Consider the following 21,435-nt stretch of genomic DNA (forward strand, 5'->3'; position numbering starts at 1 on the left):
GCCCCAACCTGAAACGTCACCTGCCCATGTTCACCAGAGATGCTGACTGACCCGCTGAGTTACTCCATTATTTTGTGTCTTTTATATTCCAGCAGATTGTTTGTTGCTCCTGATTCCAGCATCTGCATTCTCCTGTGGAAGCCTGATTAGCTGGGCTGCCGGTTCATAATCCTGCTAAGTGTATATTTAATTATATTTTTGCATTGCACCGTTTCTGGACCAGTTGGACTATATTTTTAATTATCCAGAAGAGATGGTATTGAATTGGTTCTCTAGGAACTGTCGTCCCATTCAGTGTTAGACACTGTAGTCTCTTAGTTTAAGTGACAAAATAAAATGATGAAAACCTCTATATTGTGCCTTACCAGTAATAATCATTTTATATCAATGCAATCATATTTTTGGAGCCAGTGTTCTTTGTTCAAGTTTTTATAGTGCTTTGAAACTGAACCTCTATAATGAGATGTATTGGCCTGCTTGTGGCCAAGAACTGCCCGAAGGAAGTGTCGAGTTATTTACGTGGTGAGAATGCAACAAAGTCTGTGTGTGTGCATCGGGAGATTTCTGGCATTCCATTACAAAGCATAAAATAAAATGCTCGAGAAACTCAGCGGGGCAGGCATCCGTGAAAGGAAATGGGCAGATGACGTTTCAGGTCGGGACCTTTCTACATTTCCCTTCGTAGATGCTGCCTGACCCACTGAGTTCCTCTAGCAGTTTGTTTTATGCTCAAGATTACAGCAACTACAGTCTCTTGTGTCTCCTCGTGTTGAACATGTTGATTATGTGTTCTGTGCATGCATCGAAGCTCTCCTCTTGCAACATGTTATCACAGCAACAAAGATCTGTTATTCCTGAATGCAATGCATTTCCACCAGGCCTCGAGGCTCAGATGCAGTGAATATACAATATGGTCATTTATTTTTTTCGAAGGAGAGTGGGAAGCCCAGAGTCATAAGTCATACAGCACAGTAACAGGCTCCATATCCTTGTTGCTCAAAGTGCCTTTCTAATCCAAATTACATAGAAACATAGAAAATAAGTGCAGGAGTAGGCCATTCAGCCCTTCGAGCCAGCACTACCATTCAATATGATTATGGCTGATCATCCAAAATCAGTACCGCGTTCCTGCTTTCTCCCCATATCCCTTGATTCTGTTAGCCCTAAGAGCTATATCTAACTCTCTTGAAAACATCCAGTGAATTGGCCTCCACTGCCTTCTGTGGCAGAGAATTCCGCAGATTCACAACTCGCTGAGTGAAAAAGGTTTTAAATAGCCTACCCCTTATTCTTAAATTGTGACCCCTGGTTCTGGACTCCCCCAACATCGGGAACATTTTTCCTGCATCTAGCCTGTCCAATCTTATATGTTTCTATAAGATCCCCTCTCGTCCTTCTAAATCCCAGTAAATATAAGCCCAGTCGATCAATTCTTTCATCATATATCGGTCCTGCCATCCTGGGAATTAACCTGATGAACCTACACTGCACTCCCTCAATAGCAAGAATGTCCTTCCTGAAATAAGGAGAGCACACCGCACACAGTACGCCAGGTGCGGTCTCACCAGGGCCCTGTACAACTACAGTAGGACCTCCTTGCTCCTATACTCAAATCTTCTTGCTATGAAGGCCAACATGCCATTTGTTTTCAGTGCATGCTTACTTTCAGCGACTGATGTACAAGGACACCCAGGTCTCGTTGCACCTTTCAGATAATAATCTGCCTTCTTGTTCTTGCCACCAATTGCCAGTACTCAATCCATGGCCTACTCTGCCTTGGCCATTCAAGAGCTCATCTCTCATCTTCTGAAATGTTATGAGAGCGCTTGCCTCCAATACCATCTCAGGCACTGCGTCCAGATTCCAAACACCCTCCGCATGTAAAAGGTCTTCTCCAGATCCCATCTAAATCTGTTATCCACTACCCCAAACCTATGCCCGCTAACTTTAGATACCTCTACTACGGAAAAGATTTCAAACTATCTACCCTATCTAGGTCTCTTAAAATCTACACCTCGATCAGATCCCTCCTCAGCCTCCTGCAAAAACAAAACCAGCCTCTCAGTCTCTCCTCTTAAATGAAACACTTCACCCCAGGCAACATCCTGGAGAATCTTCTCTGCATCCTCTCCAGTGCAATCACATCCTTCCTCTAAAGTGGTGATCTGGACTGTTTGCAGTATTCTAGCTGTGGCGCACCCAATATTTAATAAAGTAGCACCATAACCTCCATCCCCTTATTTACTATGCCCCATCAAATCATACCTACCTGTGCTGCTACCTTCAGGAACTTGTACACCAAGATCCTTCTGCTCGTCAGTTCCCCCTGCGGCCCTTCCATTAATTGTGATGCACCACAGCACATGTTCCTTCCCGCAAGTGAAGTTTATAGAGTTTAGAGATACAGCATGGAAACAAGCAATTTGGCCCACTGAGTCTACGCCAACCATCAATCACCCGTTCAGATTTGTTCTATGTTATTCTACTTTCTCATCCACTCCCTATGCATTTGGCGGAAATTTATAGCAGCCAAGTAACTTTATAAACCTGCACCTCTTTGGAATGTGGGCGGAAACTAGAGCACCCGGAGGAAACCCACACTGGTGCTGTGAGGCAGTGGCTCTATTAGCTGTGCAAAGGAAGATAAGGTATTCAAATCTGAAGCTGTGTTGGAAGATTCGGGGACCGGAACAAAGTCTGGGTGTAATTGTGGGTGGAGGTGTGTGCAGATCATTTTAATTACCCGGGGTGGGAGCTGCTTTACGTTCTTGTCGTCCACCCTGGGTTGTTCTACGGAACTGGCAAAATTTGCAGCAAAGCGTCAACTACAGTACTCTGAAGCACCAATTGCCACTTTTGATTGTTGTAGTTGACATACGGAAAAAAAAAGAATCTTAATTAACCGTGAAGTCTCCTCTTAACAGACTCATAGAGAGAGAAGGCACAGAAACAAGCTCTTCAGCCCATCAGGTCCGCAGGAACAGTCAACCACTTGTTTTTACACAAATCCTCCCCAATCAATTTTATGCTTGTCACATTTCCATCAACTCCCCCAGATTTTAGCACTTGTCCACACGTTGGGGCAACTTGCAATAGTCATATTAACTTACCAACCTGCATATTTTGGGATGTATGGGGAACCAGAGAACATGGAAGAAACCCACAAAGACATCGGAAGAGTGTGCAACTCCATGCAAACCGCACCAGAGGTCAGAATTGATCCTGTCACTGGAGCCTTGAGGCAGCAGCTCCACCAGCTTCACCACAATGCCACCCCTCTGAATTGTTTTATCATTCCTTTAAATCTGTGCCCTTTCAAATGCATCTTCCAGTCCGAACTATTCCTCCGTATTCAATCATAGCACAACAATTTTTAGTAAATATTTGGGATTTCTTCCAGTTATTAAAATTCATTCCATAAATAGAGTCAAAATATAGTTGACTTCTTATCGTGTCCACAAGAAGAAGAGTGAAACCACTGATTACAGCACAGTGTGTGAAGAGCGCCAATAACACTTTAGGCTTAAGGGTGTTGGATGATGCCAAAACCTTCAGTTCAGTCGTCTCAGCCTAAGAAAAATGCTGTGACTTTCAAGATTTTTAATCTTTAGCCTCTAGAAATATATTATTTTACCCTTTCAGCTTTCAATTAGAAAATCCAAGAATTTGTAATGTGACAATTAGTCTGGCAGTTTGTGTTGCTCAGAACTAACCAAATCTTCCCTGAATTCCCAAGGTAAAATCAATCTCTCAGCCTTTGCTGTAGATGTGTTTTGAAACAATTCTATTTTTCAATATTTTCCTTTGCTTCTTTTATGCTTCTCAGACTGGAACATAGCTCTGTAATTAGGGTATCCCTTAGGTCACTCCACCCAACAGCCTTTCCAGTGGATGAGCATCTGGTTGTTGTTTGACCCTGATCTAGTCTCAACTGACCTGACCTCGCACTTGCCCCAGGGATCTCTACTCTCCTAACCTGTACCATAGGGCCTGTGGTAACATTGTAATCATATTACAGCAGATATCAAACAAAAAACCCACTGGTTCAAATTTAAAAATGTGGCTGTGTGCAATGTTTTCACTGACTGAGCACCAAGGAAGCTGACACAAGCACTGCCAGCACGACTGAGCTCAGAGAAAATAAGCTGCAAACTTTGCAGATTTCAGTTGTGAGAAGGGCATCTTGCAGACGACAGGCAAATTGCACAAAGTTGAAAAAGAAAACCTGAACATGTTCTGTCCTGAATCTCTGGTGTTAAAAAAAATCCTTCTTTTGTCTCCCATTGCAACATCAGGGCGTGCGCAAACACTGGACTTCGGAGCTGTAGTCACTGTGGAAATGCTGAAACCCAAACTGCAAATGAAAATTGTCTCATCACTTTGTGCATCACCTGCTCCTGGAAGGTGGCCGTGCCAATCAGCCTCGCTTGGTGGAGAACCGAGCATCTCATACATCCTTTCAGCAGACTGCTTTACCTTCAATACAAGTAGAATGTACTGCCTCATTCCGCTGACAGGCAAACAGCAGATGATTTGCTCTGGTTGTTGCGTTCTTCTTACTTAAAAGTGCTTTCACTGGAAAGTTGCTCTGCCTAGAGTCCCCACCCACCCACACTTCTGGATGGAAAGGGCCGGGTAGGCTGAATTCCTATACTCAACAGGAAGGATAAGGGCGGCACAATGGCACACTTGGTAGAGGTCCCACCTCACAGTGCCAGAGACCCAGGTTCAATCATGAGCTTGGGTGCTCTCTATGTGGAGTTTGCACTTTCTCCCTGTGGCCACATGGGTTTCCTCTGGGTGCTCCGGTTTCCTTCCACATCCCAAAGATGTACAGGTTTGTGGGTGAATTGACCTCTGTAAATTGCCCCAAGTGTTTAGGGAATGGTTGAGGAAGTGGGGTAACATAGAACTAGCGTGAAAGGGTAATTGGTGGTCGGTGTGGACTCAGTGGGCCAGAGGGCCTGTTTCCATGTTATATCTCTAAACTGAACTAGAGACTAGCAATACAGTGCAGGCTCAGAGCACAAAGTACCCATCAGATCCCGATTCAAATATAGTTAAATATAATAAAGTAGAAAAAAAGATTAATTCGCACACTTTAAAACATAAATAATTTAAAAGGCTGAAATAATGTAAAATAAGGCATGCATTTATCTTCCTCAACAAAACACAAAGTGCTGGAGTACTTCATCTGGATAGATGACTTTTCTGATCAGGACCTTTCTTCAGATCTTCCTCCTTATCTCCATACCTTCCTTCATAAGTTGTAGGAGCAGAATTAGGCCATTCGGTCCATCAAGTCTACTCTGCTATTAAATCATGGATGATCTATCGTTCCCTCTCAACCCCATTCTCCTGCCTTCTCCCCATAACCCTTGGCACCCTTACTAATCAATAACCTATCAAACTCCACCTTAAAAATATCTACTGACGGCCTCCATAGCCTTCTGTGGCAATGAATTCCACAGATTCACCACCCTCTGGCTAAAGAAATTCCTCCTCATCTACTTTCTAAAGGTACTTCCTTTAATTCTGTGGCTATGGTCTCTGGTCCTAGGCTCTCCCACGAGTGGAAACATCCTCTCCACATCCACTCTATCCAGGCCTTTCACTGTTCGGTAAGTTTCAATGAGGTCCCCCCCTGATCCTTCTAAACTCTAGCAAATACAGGCCCAGTGCTGTCAAACACCCGTCAAATGTTAACCCAATCATCCCTGGGATCAGTTCAACGATGAATTCAAATGTGAAGGAAAGCCAGTTCTTCCTGGCTTGAAAGGACCTGCCTTGAATTGCATTTCAAACTTCTTCAGCACCACTCCTAACCTCGCCTGTCGAGACAGAGCAGACATTCAGATGTACAAGTAGCTGATTATTTCAGTTCAGAATTACGCAGTTCTACATGCATACCTGAAATTCCTGAATAGCTGCTTGCTGACTAATGTCCTGACAACATGTTAGCAGGATTTGGGCCACTTACTTCTATCTCAGATGCGATTTTGTGAGCAGTGAAAGTCCTCAGCATCTTCTCCTGAATGGCTTTTTAGTTATCTCATTTGAAGAATGTCTTCCACTGAGCTTATCACAACCTTTTTCCTTGCTCAAACAAACATGCTCGCATTTCCAGGAGTGCCTAGGTAAGTACTGAACAGTGACATGAAGGCAGTCATTCCCCATATCATCACCCCAACTCTGAGGACAATTGCAGTGCCGCAACCGTAACTGAAATTGCTCACTTGATCTGGGGAAATCAGTCCTGGAACTGTGCTCGACTGCTCACTGATGTAACTCATTATGACACCAATTGTTTCAATACAGCTAATCTATTTTCATGAGCTTGAACATAAAATAAAGATGGATAGGATTGCATTTCTTTTGTAAGCTATATTTGGGGAAATGTGGCAGAGGTTTAGCACTGGAGGCAATGATTAGATTATTTCTATGACTAAAGCGATGGTGATTTGTTGGCAATAGTAAAATGTTGGTTAAAGAGCAAATGTTGTCAACACACCAAGGAATATCCACTACTCTTAATGTTTGCCATGGGATTTTAAAAAGTCTAACTGGTAGACAGATCCTTGGCTGCAGAAAAAAGAGCAATCTGGATCATAGGGCTTAAAACAAAAATGCTATGACCATTATGATCGAATGGATGTCATTCGTAAGGGGCTCAGTAAGCTAAAATTTGTAGTTCTCAAGGCCTTAAAATGCCAGTATGGCCATCACTGGGTATAACTGTTGAGACTTTTTTTTATTATGTTTTCAGGCAGAGGGAGAGGATAACCTTAAGAAGATGCAACTGATGGAATTAGCGATACTGAACGGCACTTATAGAGATGCCAACATCAAATCACGTAAGGATATGATGGACTTCTAGAGCCTAATGCGCATTGCACCTTGTGTACATGTTCCTCTTTCAGGCAATCGTTTTATACTGAGCACCTGGGCAAAGGGGCATTTGGTGACATTTAAATATTTTGTAACAGCTTCTGTCATCTAGAAGATAAATCCCACCAGTGTAAAGCAAAGAAATTTTTTCCTGAGTTGAAATAATCTTCTCAGTTTGAATGCAAGATGTTAAACTCCTTGGGAATGGCCACAGAATTGCTGAAATCATGACACAAAATGAAGTTGTGAATGCCCAGTCCACAATAAATAATTTGTTCTTGAAATAAGTAAGTAACTGGCAGGTTGAATACCGATGAATAGCTGGCTACTGACAGTAAGAAATGCATAGTTGCTGCCTGACAGTTTGATGGAGTATCGTGCACTTGTGAAACGAATGAGCAGAGATTATTGCATTTTTCCTATGGACCGCATGATGTAACAGAGAACATCTTGTAGTCTCTGTCTACGTTTGGATTTGGTGCTTCGTGCTCGACCATCACTAAAATATAATCTTATATTTGCTCATTTTAAAGAACATTTTTTTTAACCTACTGATGGGAATCTGTTGTTTTCTGCAGGACACACCCTTGTTGGTTTTGGCCTGGCTGTTGGAGGATCAGACTTAAATATGTTGCATAAATATTTACTGAGCAAAAAAAATCTTTGATAATCAATTGGAGATCCTAATTGTCACTCAGACATCGTTAGAACTTTGATTTAGGTAGCATTAAGTATTCAGAATTAGGGTGCATTAATATCACCCATTCAAAGACTGGCACAAGCTCACAAAAGAGCCAAACTTCAGAACTATATATTCACATATACATTATAATACATTATAAATAAATGGTTATGATTACATACCATTTAACTTATTTTTGGGGGTTCATTAGATTGTTGTATTGCATTTTTGTCACTTCTTAATGTCATGTGAACCCCTTAATATTATATTTCTAAATGTTCACCTTTCTATAAATGTAGTTGGCCCCATTCCAGATTGGGAGTACAGGTGGAAATTAAGTCTGCTCTGCTTCAGGAGCTTCAAAATGTACATGTGCACTGTCTGAGCTTCTTGACCAAATTACTGATGTAATTACCAAGATATTTTTAATACAAATCTTCAATTCTCTCTGGAATGCAAATACATTTCTTTAGAATTTTTTCCCCGTCCTTCGACATCATTTCCAAAAGGTTTACATTTTGTAAACTGTCATTAGTAAGCTTTTAAGAGCGCTAGATAAACATACTTTTAATTTTCCTTGATTTCTCTATCTCAAACAAAAAATATCAGCTAAATATCGGAATTTGTGTAAACTGCAGAAACCCGAGTATACCAAACATCCAGCAACTTGCTGCGACTTAAAAGAGGGTGCTAAAAATCAATCATGTCCATTCATTTCTTTTCCAGCAACCGTTGATTTTAAAATATCCTCTTTTAATTTAACATTTAACATGTTTAGATCTTTGGCATTTTGAAGGTAGTTGTAATTGGATTTACTTATATTTTTGAAATCTGGCTAGCTTACTTCAGAAAAAGGGTTTTAAAAAAACTGGACACATTACAATAGACAATAGACAATAGACAATAGGTGCAGGAGTAGGCCATTCAGCCCTTCGAGCCAGCACCGCCATTCAATGCGATCATGGCTGATCACTCTCAATCAGTACCCCGTTCCTGCCTTCTCCCCATACCCCCTCACTCCGCTATCCTTAAGAGCTCTATCCAGCTCTCTCTTGAAAGCATCCAACGAACTGGCCTCCACTGCCTTCTGAGGCAGAGAATTCCACACCTTCACCACCCTCTGACTGAAAAAGTTCTTCCTCATCTCCGTTCTAAATGGCCTACCCCTTATTCTCAAACTGTGGCCCCTTGTTCTGGACTCCCCCAACATTTACCAAGCTTTTCCAATCATATGTTTGAAAAGCATGGATGTTTTATGGCATAGAATGGCAACATTCACTGTGACTGTGATAACAATTCCCTGGTGAAATCAAAATGTATCCTACCATTCACTTAAATCAGCAATATTCCCACTGCTACAATGCAGAAAATACACATTGTAATGTGGACCGTAAAATCTATTGGATAATGACCTACATGGTAGGCTCAACATGGGCAAGAAATGTCTCCAATATGCATTCCCAAATAATGGAGAGATTTGTATCTATATACCCATCTCCATGTTATGATTTCCCTAAGTGTTTTACAGTGATGTGCTTTTGGAATATAGCAATAATCTAAATGAACATATCAACTTTTCTGGATGTTCGAGAGAGAAATGTTGTCCAGGATGTTTTCAAGTAGTGGCATATACATGGGGTTGGTTAGAGGGGCAGCATATAATGTACTGTTATGGGAATCTCGAATGTTGAGTGTTCACTTGGATAAAATTCGAATATGTAATAAATGTTGGGCTTTTTTATAAGTGTTATGCAGAAGAACTTCAAATATATTAGTCAGTTTATACTTTCATTTAAAACCGGCTATTTCTGAGTTGTTCAGTTTGTGTATTTAATGTGATTTGGGTTTTTTTGGAAGTGTGTTTGTTTTGTTTAACTTAGTAGTGTGCTTTAGCATTGCAAATTACCATTGCTCGTACTAATGATTACGTAATTTTTCTTTCATTCCTCCTGCTTTTTTTGCTTCCCCTGTTTCCCATTTTCTTCTTTCTCACACACACTATTCTCTCCACACCACCTCTGTACATTTTCTTTGCTTGCTATAGCTGCCCTTGCCTTTTCTCTTGCAGCGACAGCCCAAGCTCCACGGATCATTACAGGGCCCACGTCGGTTCTTCCACCAGCTGGTTTGCGAGCCTCCACGGCAGCTGGTCCAACTATCATGCCTCTAATTAGACAAATTCAGACAGCAACAGTCATGTCTAATGGATCCCCACATCCAACTGCATTAGTGCCTCCCGCACCTGAAGCCGGTCTAATCTATACTCCTTACGACTATCCTTACACACTGGCACCAGCTACTTCCATCCTGGAGTATCCCATTGAGCCAAGCGGAGTTTTAGGTAAGGAGCCTTTTCAGGTGTGACTGTTTCACAACATGTTTAACATCCTAGCCTGTTTGAGCGAGTTAAGGCTCATTTCATTTTACTGAAGCTTGAGACTTTTAAGTGATTGTAATATTCAAGGCCAATTGAGTTAACCTTTTGAAATTACAATTGTTAGCAAGGACTGTAATGTGTACTTCATAACATGGTTTATAATTTCATAAAAATAGATACAAAGTACTGGAGTAACTCAATGTGTCAGGCAGCATTTCTGGAGAACATGGATAGGTGACATTTCGGGTCGGGACCCTTCTTCAAATTTGAACTCAATTCAGTCTGAAGAAGTGTCCCGCCCTGAAATGTCACCTATCCATGTTCTCCAGAGATGCTGCCTGACACGCTGAGATACTCTAGCACATTGTGTCTTTTTTTTGTAAACGGCATCTGCAGTTCCTTGTGTCTACAATTTCATAATGTGTTTAAGTTAAATAAAACAGATCAGAGGTGTCGTATACACACACAAATACGGGCAAAGCCATCCCTCACTTGCTCTTAATCATGACGATGTTACAGTCCCATCATCTTGTCTCTCCGGCTGGTTTAGTCCTAAAGGTCTTCATGTCTTTAGTTATTTATTCTGAATAGTGTAAGAAAAGCAAATTAGCTATAGACTTGGCCTTTCAAAGATGCTGCCTGACTTGATGAGTTCCTCCAGCACTTTGTGTTTTGCCCAAAATTCCAGTGTTTTCATTTGCTTGTGTTTCCAGACATACAAAGTTGCCAGATGTCTCATTTGGTCTGAGAATTGTGAGAAAAATTAGCAAAAGATGATCAAGAAATTGATTTTAATAAAGGTTAAGATAGTATACGGGCTGGTAATATAAACTTCTATAATTTGGCATGGATTGGGTAAACAATCAGAACCTTTTTCCCGGATGGAAATATCAAATATTAGATTGCTGTAAGGTGAAAGAGGCAAAGTTTAAGAATGTATGGGACAAGTTTTGTTTTACACAGAGTGTGGTGGGTGTCTGGAACACGCTGGCAGGGGTGGTGGTAAAGGCAAGTACGATAGTGGCATTTGAGGATTTTAGATAAACACATGGCAATGCAGAAAAAGGAGGGATATGAATCAAGTCCAGGCCGAGGAGATGTTTAACGGTATCTTTTTCAGCATGGCCGTTGTGGGCCGATGGGCCTATTCCTGCACTGTACTCTTGTATGTTCTATTAGATGTACAGTAGGTGTTTTCCCTGAATGAGGAATCTAGGGCCAGTGGCACATGTTGAGAATAAGGGTCAGCTGTGTGGAACTGCTTTGTTCACTCAGAGGATGGTGAATCTTTAGAATTCTCTGCATCAGAGATTCAGTTGTGTTCACTCAGTACTTTAGAATTCTGGATCAGCCATGACGTTAATGAATGTTGGATCAGACTCAAGGGGCGAGATGGGTTACTTTTATGAAACTTCCTTTTTCTGGTAAGAGAGTCCAAAACAAAGCTCATAATCTGAAAATCAGAGTAAAGCCAATCAGGTACGATTACTATCAAAATCAGTAACTCTATCCCCCAACACTGTTCACTAGATCAATTGAAACTTTGAAAGGGTGATTACCAGTTTTGTTTTTATTCAGCAAAGCTACGGGTTACAAATGTGGAATGTGGTTAAAATACAATCAGCCATGATCTAATTCAATGGTGAACAAGCCTGATGGGTCTGAAGAGCCAACTCTTGTTCTTAAGACCTTTCTGACTGCACTGTAATGAAACTTGAAATGTGTTGTTACTGAGGTTCAATCCACATAATGATATACCTAACATTTCTTTGTTAATAGCTAACCAAAAAATACAAATGGTGCAATTTAAATTTCTGATATAATCTTTTTCTCACAATGTTAGAAAAGCACAACCATTGACTGTCAGGTCTTCCCATAGCAATGTCAAAGAAAGGCATTGCCTGTCTAACATGACAGAGTTGACATAATACCTTCACTTCTGTAAAGAGGCATTCACACAAGGCCATTTCTGCTGCAGGATAAAGCCAAACGGCTTTTAACAGGAACATTGGCAAATGGATCTGCTGCATAGAATTGGACAAATTGATAACTTAGTCTGCATCATTCGTACTGCTGGTTACAATTATTGTACCAGCATTCAATCCATATAAATGCAAGATTGGCATAAGGACCTAAAAGAAAATTATAAAAACTGACCCGATCCTATGAATGATTAACTTTATGAATGGTTAGGATGGACATTGGTCTGAGAAATTTATAGCCATTTATTTAATACTTACATCTGAGGTTTAGTTATTTTATATCTTGTCTTTACTTTATACAGAGGGAAGTAGAATAGTCAGTTAAGTTTACCCAGAGATCTTCACTAATGAACCAGAGACATTATCTCATCAAAGCAACTTGAATTTAAATGTGTTTATTAAATAACTGAGAAAAAGTAAGCTAATTCCAGTAACTCTGATCATGAAACAACTAGACTTATCATTAAAGCATCAATCAGTCTGAAGAAGGGCCTCGACCCGAAACGTCACCCATTCCTTCTCTCCTGAGATGCTGCCTGACCCGCTGAGTTACTACAGCATTTTGTGATACCTTCAATTTGAACCAGCATCTGCAGTTATTTTCCGACACATTAAAGCATCTGATTCATTAATGTCCTGCAATGAAGGAAATCAGCCACCTAACCTATTGAGTACTCTAGATCCACATCAATACGATTGACTCTCAGCTACCTTGTTGGATTGTTATCTGTGGAGCGTGAGAGGCTGAAGGGCAACCTGAGAGAGGTACAGGATCATTAACCCATTAGGTTCACCAAAGTCCTTCACAGAGCAGATTTGCCATCCTGACCTGGTACGTAATTTCAGGTCCTCCTCTTGAACAAATTTTAAAGGTGATGTATGGAGCAAGGTTTTTACACAGAGGGTGGGGGGTGCCTGGAACACGCTGCCAGGCTTTGTGGCGGAGGCAGATACAATAGCAATGTTTAAGAGGCTTTTACATGGGCACATGAATATACAGTGAAGGGAGGGATACGGATCATGTGCAGGTAGGGGAGATTAGTTTAACCTGGCATCACAGGCATTGTGGTCCAAAGGGCCAGTTCCTGTGCTGCGCTGATCTCTGTTCTATGAGATTGACCTTTAACTGTCCAGCAAGCCACTTTATTGCCCCATTACTGTTACATTCTAACACAGAGTGAAATAAACAAGACATATCACCTGGCGTTGCCCTCAGCACCAAATTCTGACATGGCAGTGACACCCAGCCCAGTCAACCTTGCAAAGTTCTACTCGCAAACATATGGGACCTGGTGTCTAAATTGTATGAGAGCTAATGTTTAAATTGGGAGACCGGTTCCACAGACTTATTGTACAGTAGCTTGGCATGGTGGCACTTGTCAAATCATAAAGTCAAACAGCATGGAAAACGGCTCTTCGACCCAACTTGTCCACGCCAACCAACATGTCCCACTTACACTAGTACCACCTGCCTGTGTTTGGCTCATCTCTCTAAGCTTATCCGATACATGTACCTGTCCAAATGTTTTTTAAATGTTGTGATAGTACCTGTGAGAGTGCATACCTTATAGACAGTGCCCGACTCCTCCACCAAAATCCTCAAGTATGTCCAGTCCCACAAGGACACGGTAGCGGTACGGTAGCGCAGCGGTAGAGTTGCTGCTTTACAGCGAATGCAGCGCCGGAGACTCAGGTTCGATCCTGACTACGGGTGCTGCACTGTAAGGAGTTTGTACGTTCTCCCCGTGACCTGCGTGGGTTTTCTCCGAGATCTTCGGTTTCCTCCCACACTCCAAAGACGTACAGGTATGTAGGTTAATTGGCTGGGTAAATGTAAAAATTGTCCCTAGTGGGTGTAGGATAGTGTTAATGTACGGGGATCGCTGGGCGGCACGGACTTGGAGGGCCGAAAAGGCCTGTTTCCGGCTGTATATATATGATGATGATGATGACACACCCATCATAGGTGGATGCACAGTTGTTAGATCGTGAGAGTAACTCTTGTCATCCTCAACAATGGTCCATGAACAAACCATATCCCATAAAGTCTTATGGTGTTAGGGTAAATTTGGACAAAGAAATCTCCTGACCATCATCTACCCATCCTCCCTCAATACTCCTCCATGTTGAACAACGCTTATAAGAATATTCATGTTGTCGTGGACAATGAAAAATCTACCAGGAGGGGGGGCATGCTCCGGTATATCCTCAACCTCAACAACGGAGCAGCCTACCATGGAGGCCAAGCCTGAAGCATTCACAGCCATGTCCAGACAGAAGCGTGGAATAGGTTCCCTCTTGGTAATCTCTGAAGAATCCCAACATTACAGGCTAGTATCTGGCCAATATGATTCACTCAAGGTGATATCAAGAAATATCTGAGAACATGGGACCAGGCAACATCCCAGTTGTAGTTCTGAAGATCTGCACTCCAAAACTAGCCGCTGCTCTATTTTCAATTCAATCACAATGTTGTCATGACAATAAAATGGATTGTCTAGAGAGAACAAAGAAGGGTCCAACCCAAAATTTCACCTTCCATGTTCTCTAGAGATGCTGCCTGACCCACTGAGTTACTCCAGCACTTTGTGTCTGTTCACCAAGGACAAGACAAATCCAACCTTTCTAATCAGCCTACTCTCAATGATCAGCAAGTGATGGAAGCTATCATCGACAATGCTGTCAAGAAGCACCTAAGCATTGATGCCCACTTTGGGTTTTGCCAGGTTCTGCTCCTGACCTGTTCATGACTTTGGTCCAAACCTGGACCCAAGAGCTAAATTCTAGAGGTTAGCCCATATTTCCTATGGAAATATTTCCTATGGTTAGCCCCTCCATTTGGGCCCCATATCTGAGGAGGGGTGTGCTGGCATTGGATAGGGTCCAGAGGAGGTTTATGAGAATGATCCCAGGGATGATTAGGTTAACGTATGATGTGGGTTTGATGGCTCTGGGCCTTTAATCACTGGAGTGTAACAGGATTAGTGGGGATCTCATAGAAAGTTATCATATAATGAAAAGCCTGGACAGAGTGGATATGGAGAGGATGTTTCCACTAGTGGGAGAGTCTAGCACCAGAGGTCACAGCCTCAGAATAAATGGATGCATCTTTAGAAAGATGAACAGAAGTTTATTTAGCCAGAGGGTGGTGAATCTGTGGAATTCATTGCTACAGATGACCATGGAGGCCAAGTCTTTGGGTATTTTTAAAGCAGAGATTAACATGTTCTTGATTAGTAAGAGTGTCAAAGGTTACAGGGAGAAGGCGGGAGAATGACGTTGAGAGCGATAGCTAGATCAGCCATGAGACGGAGCCGACTCAATGGGCCAAATCTCCTAATTCTGCTACTATGACTTATGAACGTAAGAACTAGGTGAGGTGTGAGTGACGACCATTGAACCAAGGCAGCATTTGACTGAGTGTGTAAAGCTCATGTCAGTCGGTGTCAAAGGAAAAACATTCCAGAGATTGGGTGGTACCTCACACAAAGGAAGATAGTTGCGGATGTTGGACGCCAATTATTCAGCTTCTGAATATTACTTCAGGTGTTCCTCAGGAGACCTAGTCATCTCTAGCTTTCCATCCGTGGTCTTCTTGCACAGGATGAGAAGTAGGAATTTTAGCTGACAGTTGCATTATGTTCAGTTCTATTCACAATTCCTCGGCAAATGAAGCAACCAAAACCTAAGTAAATCTGTGAACATTCAGATATAGGCTGAAAATAATCACAAGAGTGACAGCAAGAAAATCGGAGCAGCAGTAGGCCACTTGGCCCTTCACTCTGCTCCATCAGCCAACAGGATCATGGCGTATCTGCCCCAGGCCGCAACTCCTTCTCTGCCAGATTTCCATGGCCCCAATCTCCTGGACTTTCAGAAATATATCCACCTCCACTTTAAATGTTTCTAATGAGCTTAAACCGTTTCTAGTGAGCTACTCTGGGGTACAGAAATCCAGAAATCCAGAAAAAAAATTTCCGTACCTCAGTTTTAAATGACCAGCTTCTTATCTTGAAACTACACCCCTTCATTTGTCACTCTCCCACTGATGAAAGCATCTCAACATGTAACCTGTCAATATATAAGCCCTTTAGTACTTTCATGCTTCAATAAGATTACGCTTCTTCTAAACTTCAAAGAACACAGATCCAACCTGTCCAGCTTGTTTTGATAGGATAGTCCTTATGCCAGAAATTAGGTTGGTGAATCTCTTTTGGACGACTCCAATGCTACTATACACTTTCTTAATGGATGAGACTCAAACTGTGCACAGTTGTCCAGGTTTGACCTTACATCACAAAAGTCCCAAGAATTACAAAATGTAGTGCTTGCATCAGTTATATCTACAGCACATCCTATTCCTGCAGCATCTGTCACAAAAGCAGGCGAATGGCAAAACCATCACCTGCTATTTATTTTCCAAGTTTTACACTGCCTGCTCAAGGCTGGGCTTCAGGATCGTTTGTGTCTTGCATACAGAATGTCAGAAAGGTTTGTGCAATGGGAGAAGTGGTACATTGGTCTGTGGATGTGAGGTCCATGAATGTCATGAGGGGGGGTTAAGTGGACGGTGAGGGGATTAGTGCAGCCGGAGTTGAGCTGAAGGATTTTGGTAGGTATTGACTTACCTGACACCTGGCAGCCATCCTGCGGTGGCACACCAAGATGTCTTGCCCATTGATGGTTGCTTCTGGTGCAGAGGTCCAGGTTTTCCTCTGGGAATCGTGCTTGGGATGCAAGAGTGACTCGCTTCCAACTGTGCCTGGTTCAATTTCCATAGTGACAGGAAATTACAATTATCAGGTTTCACTGAAGGAGAAATCAATTTTCACTTGCAACACCAGTAAAAACAGAACGCAACTTAATTTCCAGACCATGTTCTAGCAATGAAATGTTTTTGAAAAAAAAGTTTAATAGCCACATTTCTGATTGCATTAGCTTTGCCATTTTGATTGTATCCAAAATGTTTGGTGCTGGACTTGCTATTTGTGATACCAGGTGTGGTCTGTACTTATATTCCGTGCATCGATCAGATCAGTAGCCCCATACTGCCATTTCATTGCTTAGCTTCTAACCTCTGAATATGATTAATTGTAATATCAATTGGCCCCTATAAGATAACTAAACATGGTTTTATAACATCCATTCTAAAACGAAATAGTTTAACTAAGTTTCACAGTTTGCCAAATTACCAGATTACCAGCTATGTATATACTATTTCAAAATATTGCAATAATTCTGCAGTAAAAGATTTATTGAAGAGCAGTTTTTTGCTGCACCTGCACTAGGCACTTTACAATAGCCTTTGGAAGCTGAATGCACCATGCTGTAGAGATCGATGCATGATCATTGCGGAGGGAGGCATAAATATGTCGGGTTAGAATTTCTGCAGTGAAAAATGTGCGTTGAATTGGCTTTCATCAAGGCAGATGGGAGGACGGGTAGTGGCGATATTTAATGCACACAACAAGCGGAACTGAGAATCCTGGGCCCTGTACACACATAATCGGCACAAAATCCCTCAGACCTCAAGTTCTATGAGAAGGCTAGAATTTTACCTGTGGGTCCCAACGTTGAGGATTGCTACTTCAAATAATGGGACTCTTTTAGATTAGATTTGTCTTCAAACAGTAGGTGCCTGCAGGAGACGGCCATTATGTGGCTCCAACAGGTCATTGCATATTGTGTCCACAGATGTGGGCACACAGGTCGGCAAATGTTTTGTTTATTATTAGTGTCGTGTACGAAGGGGGTACAATGAAAAGCTTTTTTGTTGCGTGCTAACAGCAAAATCCAGTCAACGAAAAGACTATACATGATTACAATCAAGTAATCCACAGTGTACAGAACTAAAGTTTTAAGAGTGGAGCGATTTGTAATGATTTATAGCAGAACCCCTTCTTGGACCAGCACAAAGAGTCGCCTGGCTTCGGCACCATCTTGTATCCATTATGTGGTGACTGGTGCTATCCCAAAAAGAGATCCTATTGAAGCAATAGATACTGATGAGCTTAATGGGGTAGATCTCTTCATGGTCAGATCCCTTCATAAGAAGAGGTTGTCCATTGGGTATAACCATTTTTCAGATTCACAGAATGGTTACCACACAGAAGGAAGCCATTTGGCCTGTTGTCCTTATTGGCCTTTATAAAGACAAATGGCCTTTTCCCCTCTCCCCATAACCCTGCAGTTGAATCTGCCTGTATGATTGCTATTCCTGACAGTTTATATTCGAGCTGTTTATCAGTTTGTGGCCCATCCAGTATTTTGATCACATCTTCCTTTGCCGATGTTTTGTCAATATCATCTTCCTTGTGAAGACTGTGAAGTACTCATTTAGTACCTTGATCATGTCCTCAGCTTCCATGAGTAGACTTATTGTTTATCGTATTCATGTGTCCAGACAATAGTTTTGGATTCCCTATTATGTTTGCACGAGTCTTTTTTCATTCTTCCTTATGACTTAGAAGAAGAATGGCCCTTCCAAAAGCTAGGGTACTGTCCGATTCATCTTTACCTCATTGTGTACATTGGTCCTTGTTTATGAAACTCATGTGTTACAATGCTGAGAAGAATATTTTTCACCCTGTTTCTTCCCTTTTGCTCTATCGAGTGTAGTTTTATTTGAGCCTTTGCTCTACCTATTGTAGACAATAGATGCAGGAATGGGCCATTCAGCCCTTCGAGCCAGCACCGCCATTCACCGTGATCATGGCTGATCATCCACTTTCAGTACCCCGATCATGCGTTCTCCCCATATCCCTTGACTGCTATCATTAAGAGCTCTATCTAACTCTCCCTTGAAAGCATCCAGGGAATTGGCCTCCACTGCCTTCTGAGGCAGAGAGTTCCACAGCTTCACAACTCTCTGAGTGAAAAAGTTTTTCCTCATCTCTGTTCTAAATGGCCAACCCCTTTTTCTTAAACTGTGGCCCCTGGTTCGGGACTCCCCCAACATCGAGAAGTTGTACTTCAGTTAGCCATTGTATTTCTGTATAGTATTATTTGATTGGATACGATGTGATTCAAAGCTTTTCACTGTACCTCAGTACACGTAACCATAATAAATCTAAACCATTTCAACCTATAGGTTCTATGCAAGCTCAGGGACCATCATTATCAGTTCGAAATACCCAGCTGATTCACAAAGCAAAACAACAGAACCACCACATCACTGGAAAGGGTGGGTTATCTTGTGAGGAGAGCTTGGACAAGCTAAGATTGTATCCGGTGGAGTTTGGAAGAATGAGGGAAGGATGAGATGATCTTGCTCAGGCTTTGCCAGTGTTAAATGTTTTTGTTTCATAACATTTTCTTGAGCAAGGCTTACTTTGTCCCATGCATTCACTCACATCTTTCTTCCCACGAGGCAGGATTTGTCAATAGAATGCTCTTGCCAACCATAGGTCTACATTACTGTGGTTGAAATTGGGATTATTTACAAAGTTAACCTCAGGAGACCCACAAAAGGATAATTGCAATCCTTCTTCTTAGATATGAAGTGAGTGCAGATATCTTACCACTGACCACACACTTTGTGCCAATATTCTCAGCTTGTTAATAAGAGCAGCACAGTGGTTCAGCTGAGGGAGCTGCTTCCCCACACCCCCAAGGACCTGGGATCGATCCTGACCTCGGGTGCTGTCAGTGTGTGGAGTTTACACGTTCTCCTAGTGACTGCATGGGTTTCCTCCAGGTACTCAATTTTCCCCCCATATACCAAAGATTTGTAGGCTAATTGGCCTCTGAAAATTGCCCCTAATGTATAGGGAGTGGATGAGAAAGTATCTGAGATGATCGATGGTTGGCATGTATTTGCAGGGCCAAAGGGCCTGTTTCCATGCTGTATTTGTAAACTAAACTAAATCTGTGAAATATTGATATCATTTTTACTTTGTTGAATGGCGATAGTACAAAACACAAAGCTGCCGAGGTGACTGTGACCCCAGATACTCATTTTTCAGCAGTAGAAGACAGTTTATTGATTTAATCAAATGTTTTAATTCTGTCTGTGGAGACCAGGGACTCCAACATTCTTCTTTATCAATATTTGTTTGCAGAAAGCCCAACCAAAAATCTATTGTCTGTGTTAAAGGACAAGGCACCATGGGCATGCCTTAGCTTATTAAAGTGTTTCTCCTTGAAAATTATTTCAGATGCTCTGGTACCTGAGCTACCAGTTTGTCCATTTTAAAATCCTGCTTCATGTTCTTTCCAATAGCCAGGCAGCAGATCAAAATGAATTTAAACCAATTATTTCATCATTTCTCAAATACCTTCTTTTGATACAACATTAAGTTGCTCAGAGATTAATGGGCAACACATGTCATAATACTAGAACTGATCTGTTTCTGTCAACAACTAGAGATTGCCCGTTAAGTTATAGCAATGTGGGAGGAACTTGAGTGCACCAAAGCAGAGTATAGTGTCCCAACTAGAGGATTTCTTTGTTTTCACTCTGGGTTTTCCAGAGAAGTGATGACTATTGAAGCTTACTTTTTAATCTGCTTCATTTTGGAACATTCCGGCCATTCCTCGACTTGTGAAATGGATATTTTCCATGAACACACTTTGTTTAGCTAAATGCTGTAAATCAGAAGGTACCTGGTGCAACATATTCCTGTGGGTGGATTGTGGCACACTGTCATGGAAAAGCAAATCAAGGCACGTACTTCAAAGTGTTTTTAAGTTTCTTGTGCTGTTCCATTTCTTGCATATTTTTGTTTCTTATGTTATTCATCTGTCAACACATAAAGCTTTCATATCATAGCTCACATCTCTCAAAAATGTGCACTATAGTTTAAAGTATCAGTAGCTAAAAACCTCAAAATACAATCTAATATATAACATATAAAAACCCATGTTTAAGTACAATTGTTTGTGCAACAATTTCTCCATCCAGAAATTAGCAGAGTACAATTTCTTGAATTTCTAAAATTCTAGTTGAAGGTCAACTCCCAGGAATAAACAAATTGCCACCTTCAAACTCGTGCATTGGTTAGGAATCCATCTGTCACTCAAAGTTTATTTGGCTGTTCTCTGAACAGAAGAATTCCAGTTTAATTGCGGCTTGTTTCTGTCTGTGATGCTGGCATATCCGCTGGCATATATTTACTTGCTTGACAAGATCTTGTTCTGCAGTTTCAGCTGCAGATTTGAACCTCACACTCAACTTCACCACACAGTTTACACGATCCATCACTTTCTCTACTTCTCTAGCAAGTGAGTGTCACAGAAACAGAATAGTAAGAAAATCGTAATGAAAAGTTGTGCAGAAATTTCCATTTCCTAAGTTTCTCTAGCTTTGGGCCTGATCATTAACATGTTCACAAATACAGACTGTGTGAGTGAACCGTGACTGATGTAGATAAATACTACTTCCATTGTGGCAGCATTCCTTTGAGGGAAGGAAATGAAGTATTACTTCTAAATATATAATCACGGATGCCTCTTTATTAACTGGGATAAAAAAGACAGCATTAAAAGGCAGAAAACAATTGCTTTGA

The 21,435-nt window shown here is 41.5% G+C and overlaps 1 protein-coding gene across 4 annotated transcripts in view; it reads left to right on the top strand.

Annotated features, from left to right (window-relative positions):
* LOC144596637 (KH domain-containing RNA-binding protein QKI) overlaps positions 1 to 21,435 on the top strand; it is a 339,874-nt gene that overhangs the window by 310,817 nt on the left and 7,622 nt on the right. For all 4 annotated transcript variants that reach the window (XR_013547640.1, XR_013547639.1, XM_078405219.1 and 1 more), the window contains 2 exons: positions 6,767 to 6,854; positions 9,615 to 9,911. Coding sequence is in view for 2 of the 4 variants with exons in the window: in XM_078405219.1 (XP_078261345.1) it covers positions 6,767 to 6,854; positions 9,615 to 9,911 (385 nt within the window). In the remaining 2 variants the exon portion in view is untranslated. The remainder of the gene's footprint in view (positions 1 to 6,766; positions 6,855 to 9,614; positions 9,912 to 21,435) is intronic.

The sequence above is a fragment of the Rhinoraja longicauda genome, chromosome 9, assembly GCF_053455715.1.
Source record: "Rhinoraja longicauda isolate Sanriku21f chromosome 9, sRhiLon1.1, whole genome shotgun sequence".
Classification (NCBI taxonomy): domain Eukaryota; kingdom Metazoa; phylum Chordata; class Chondrichthyes; order Rajiformes; family Arhynchobatidae; genus Rhinoraja; species Rhinoraja longicauda.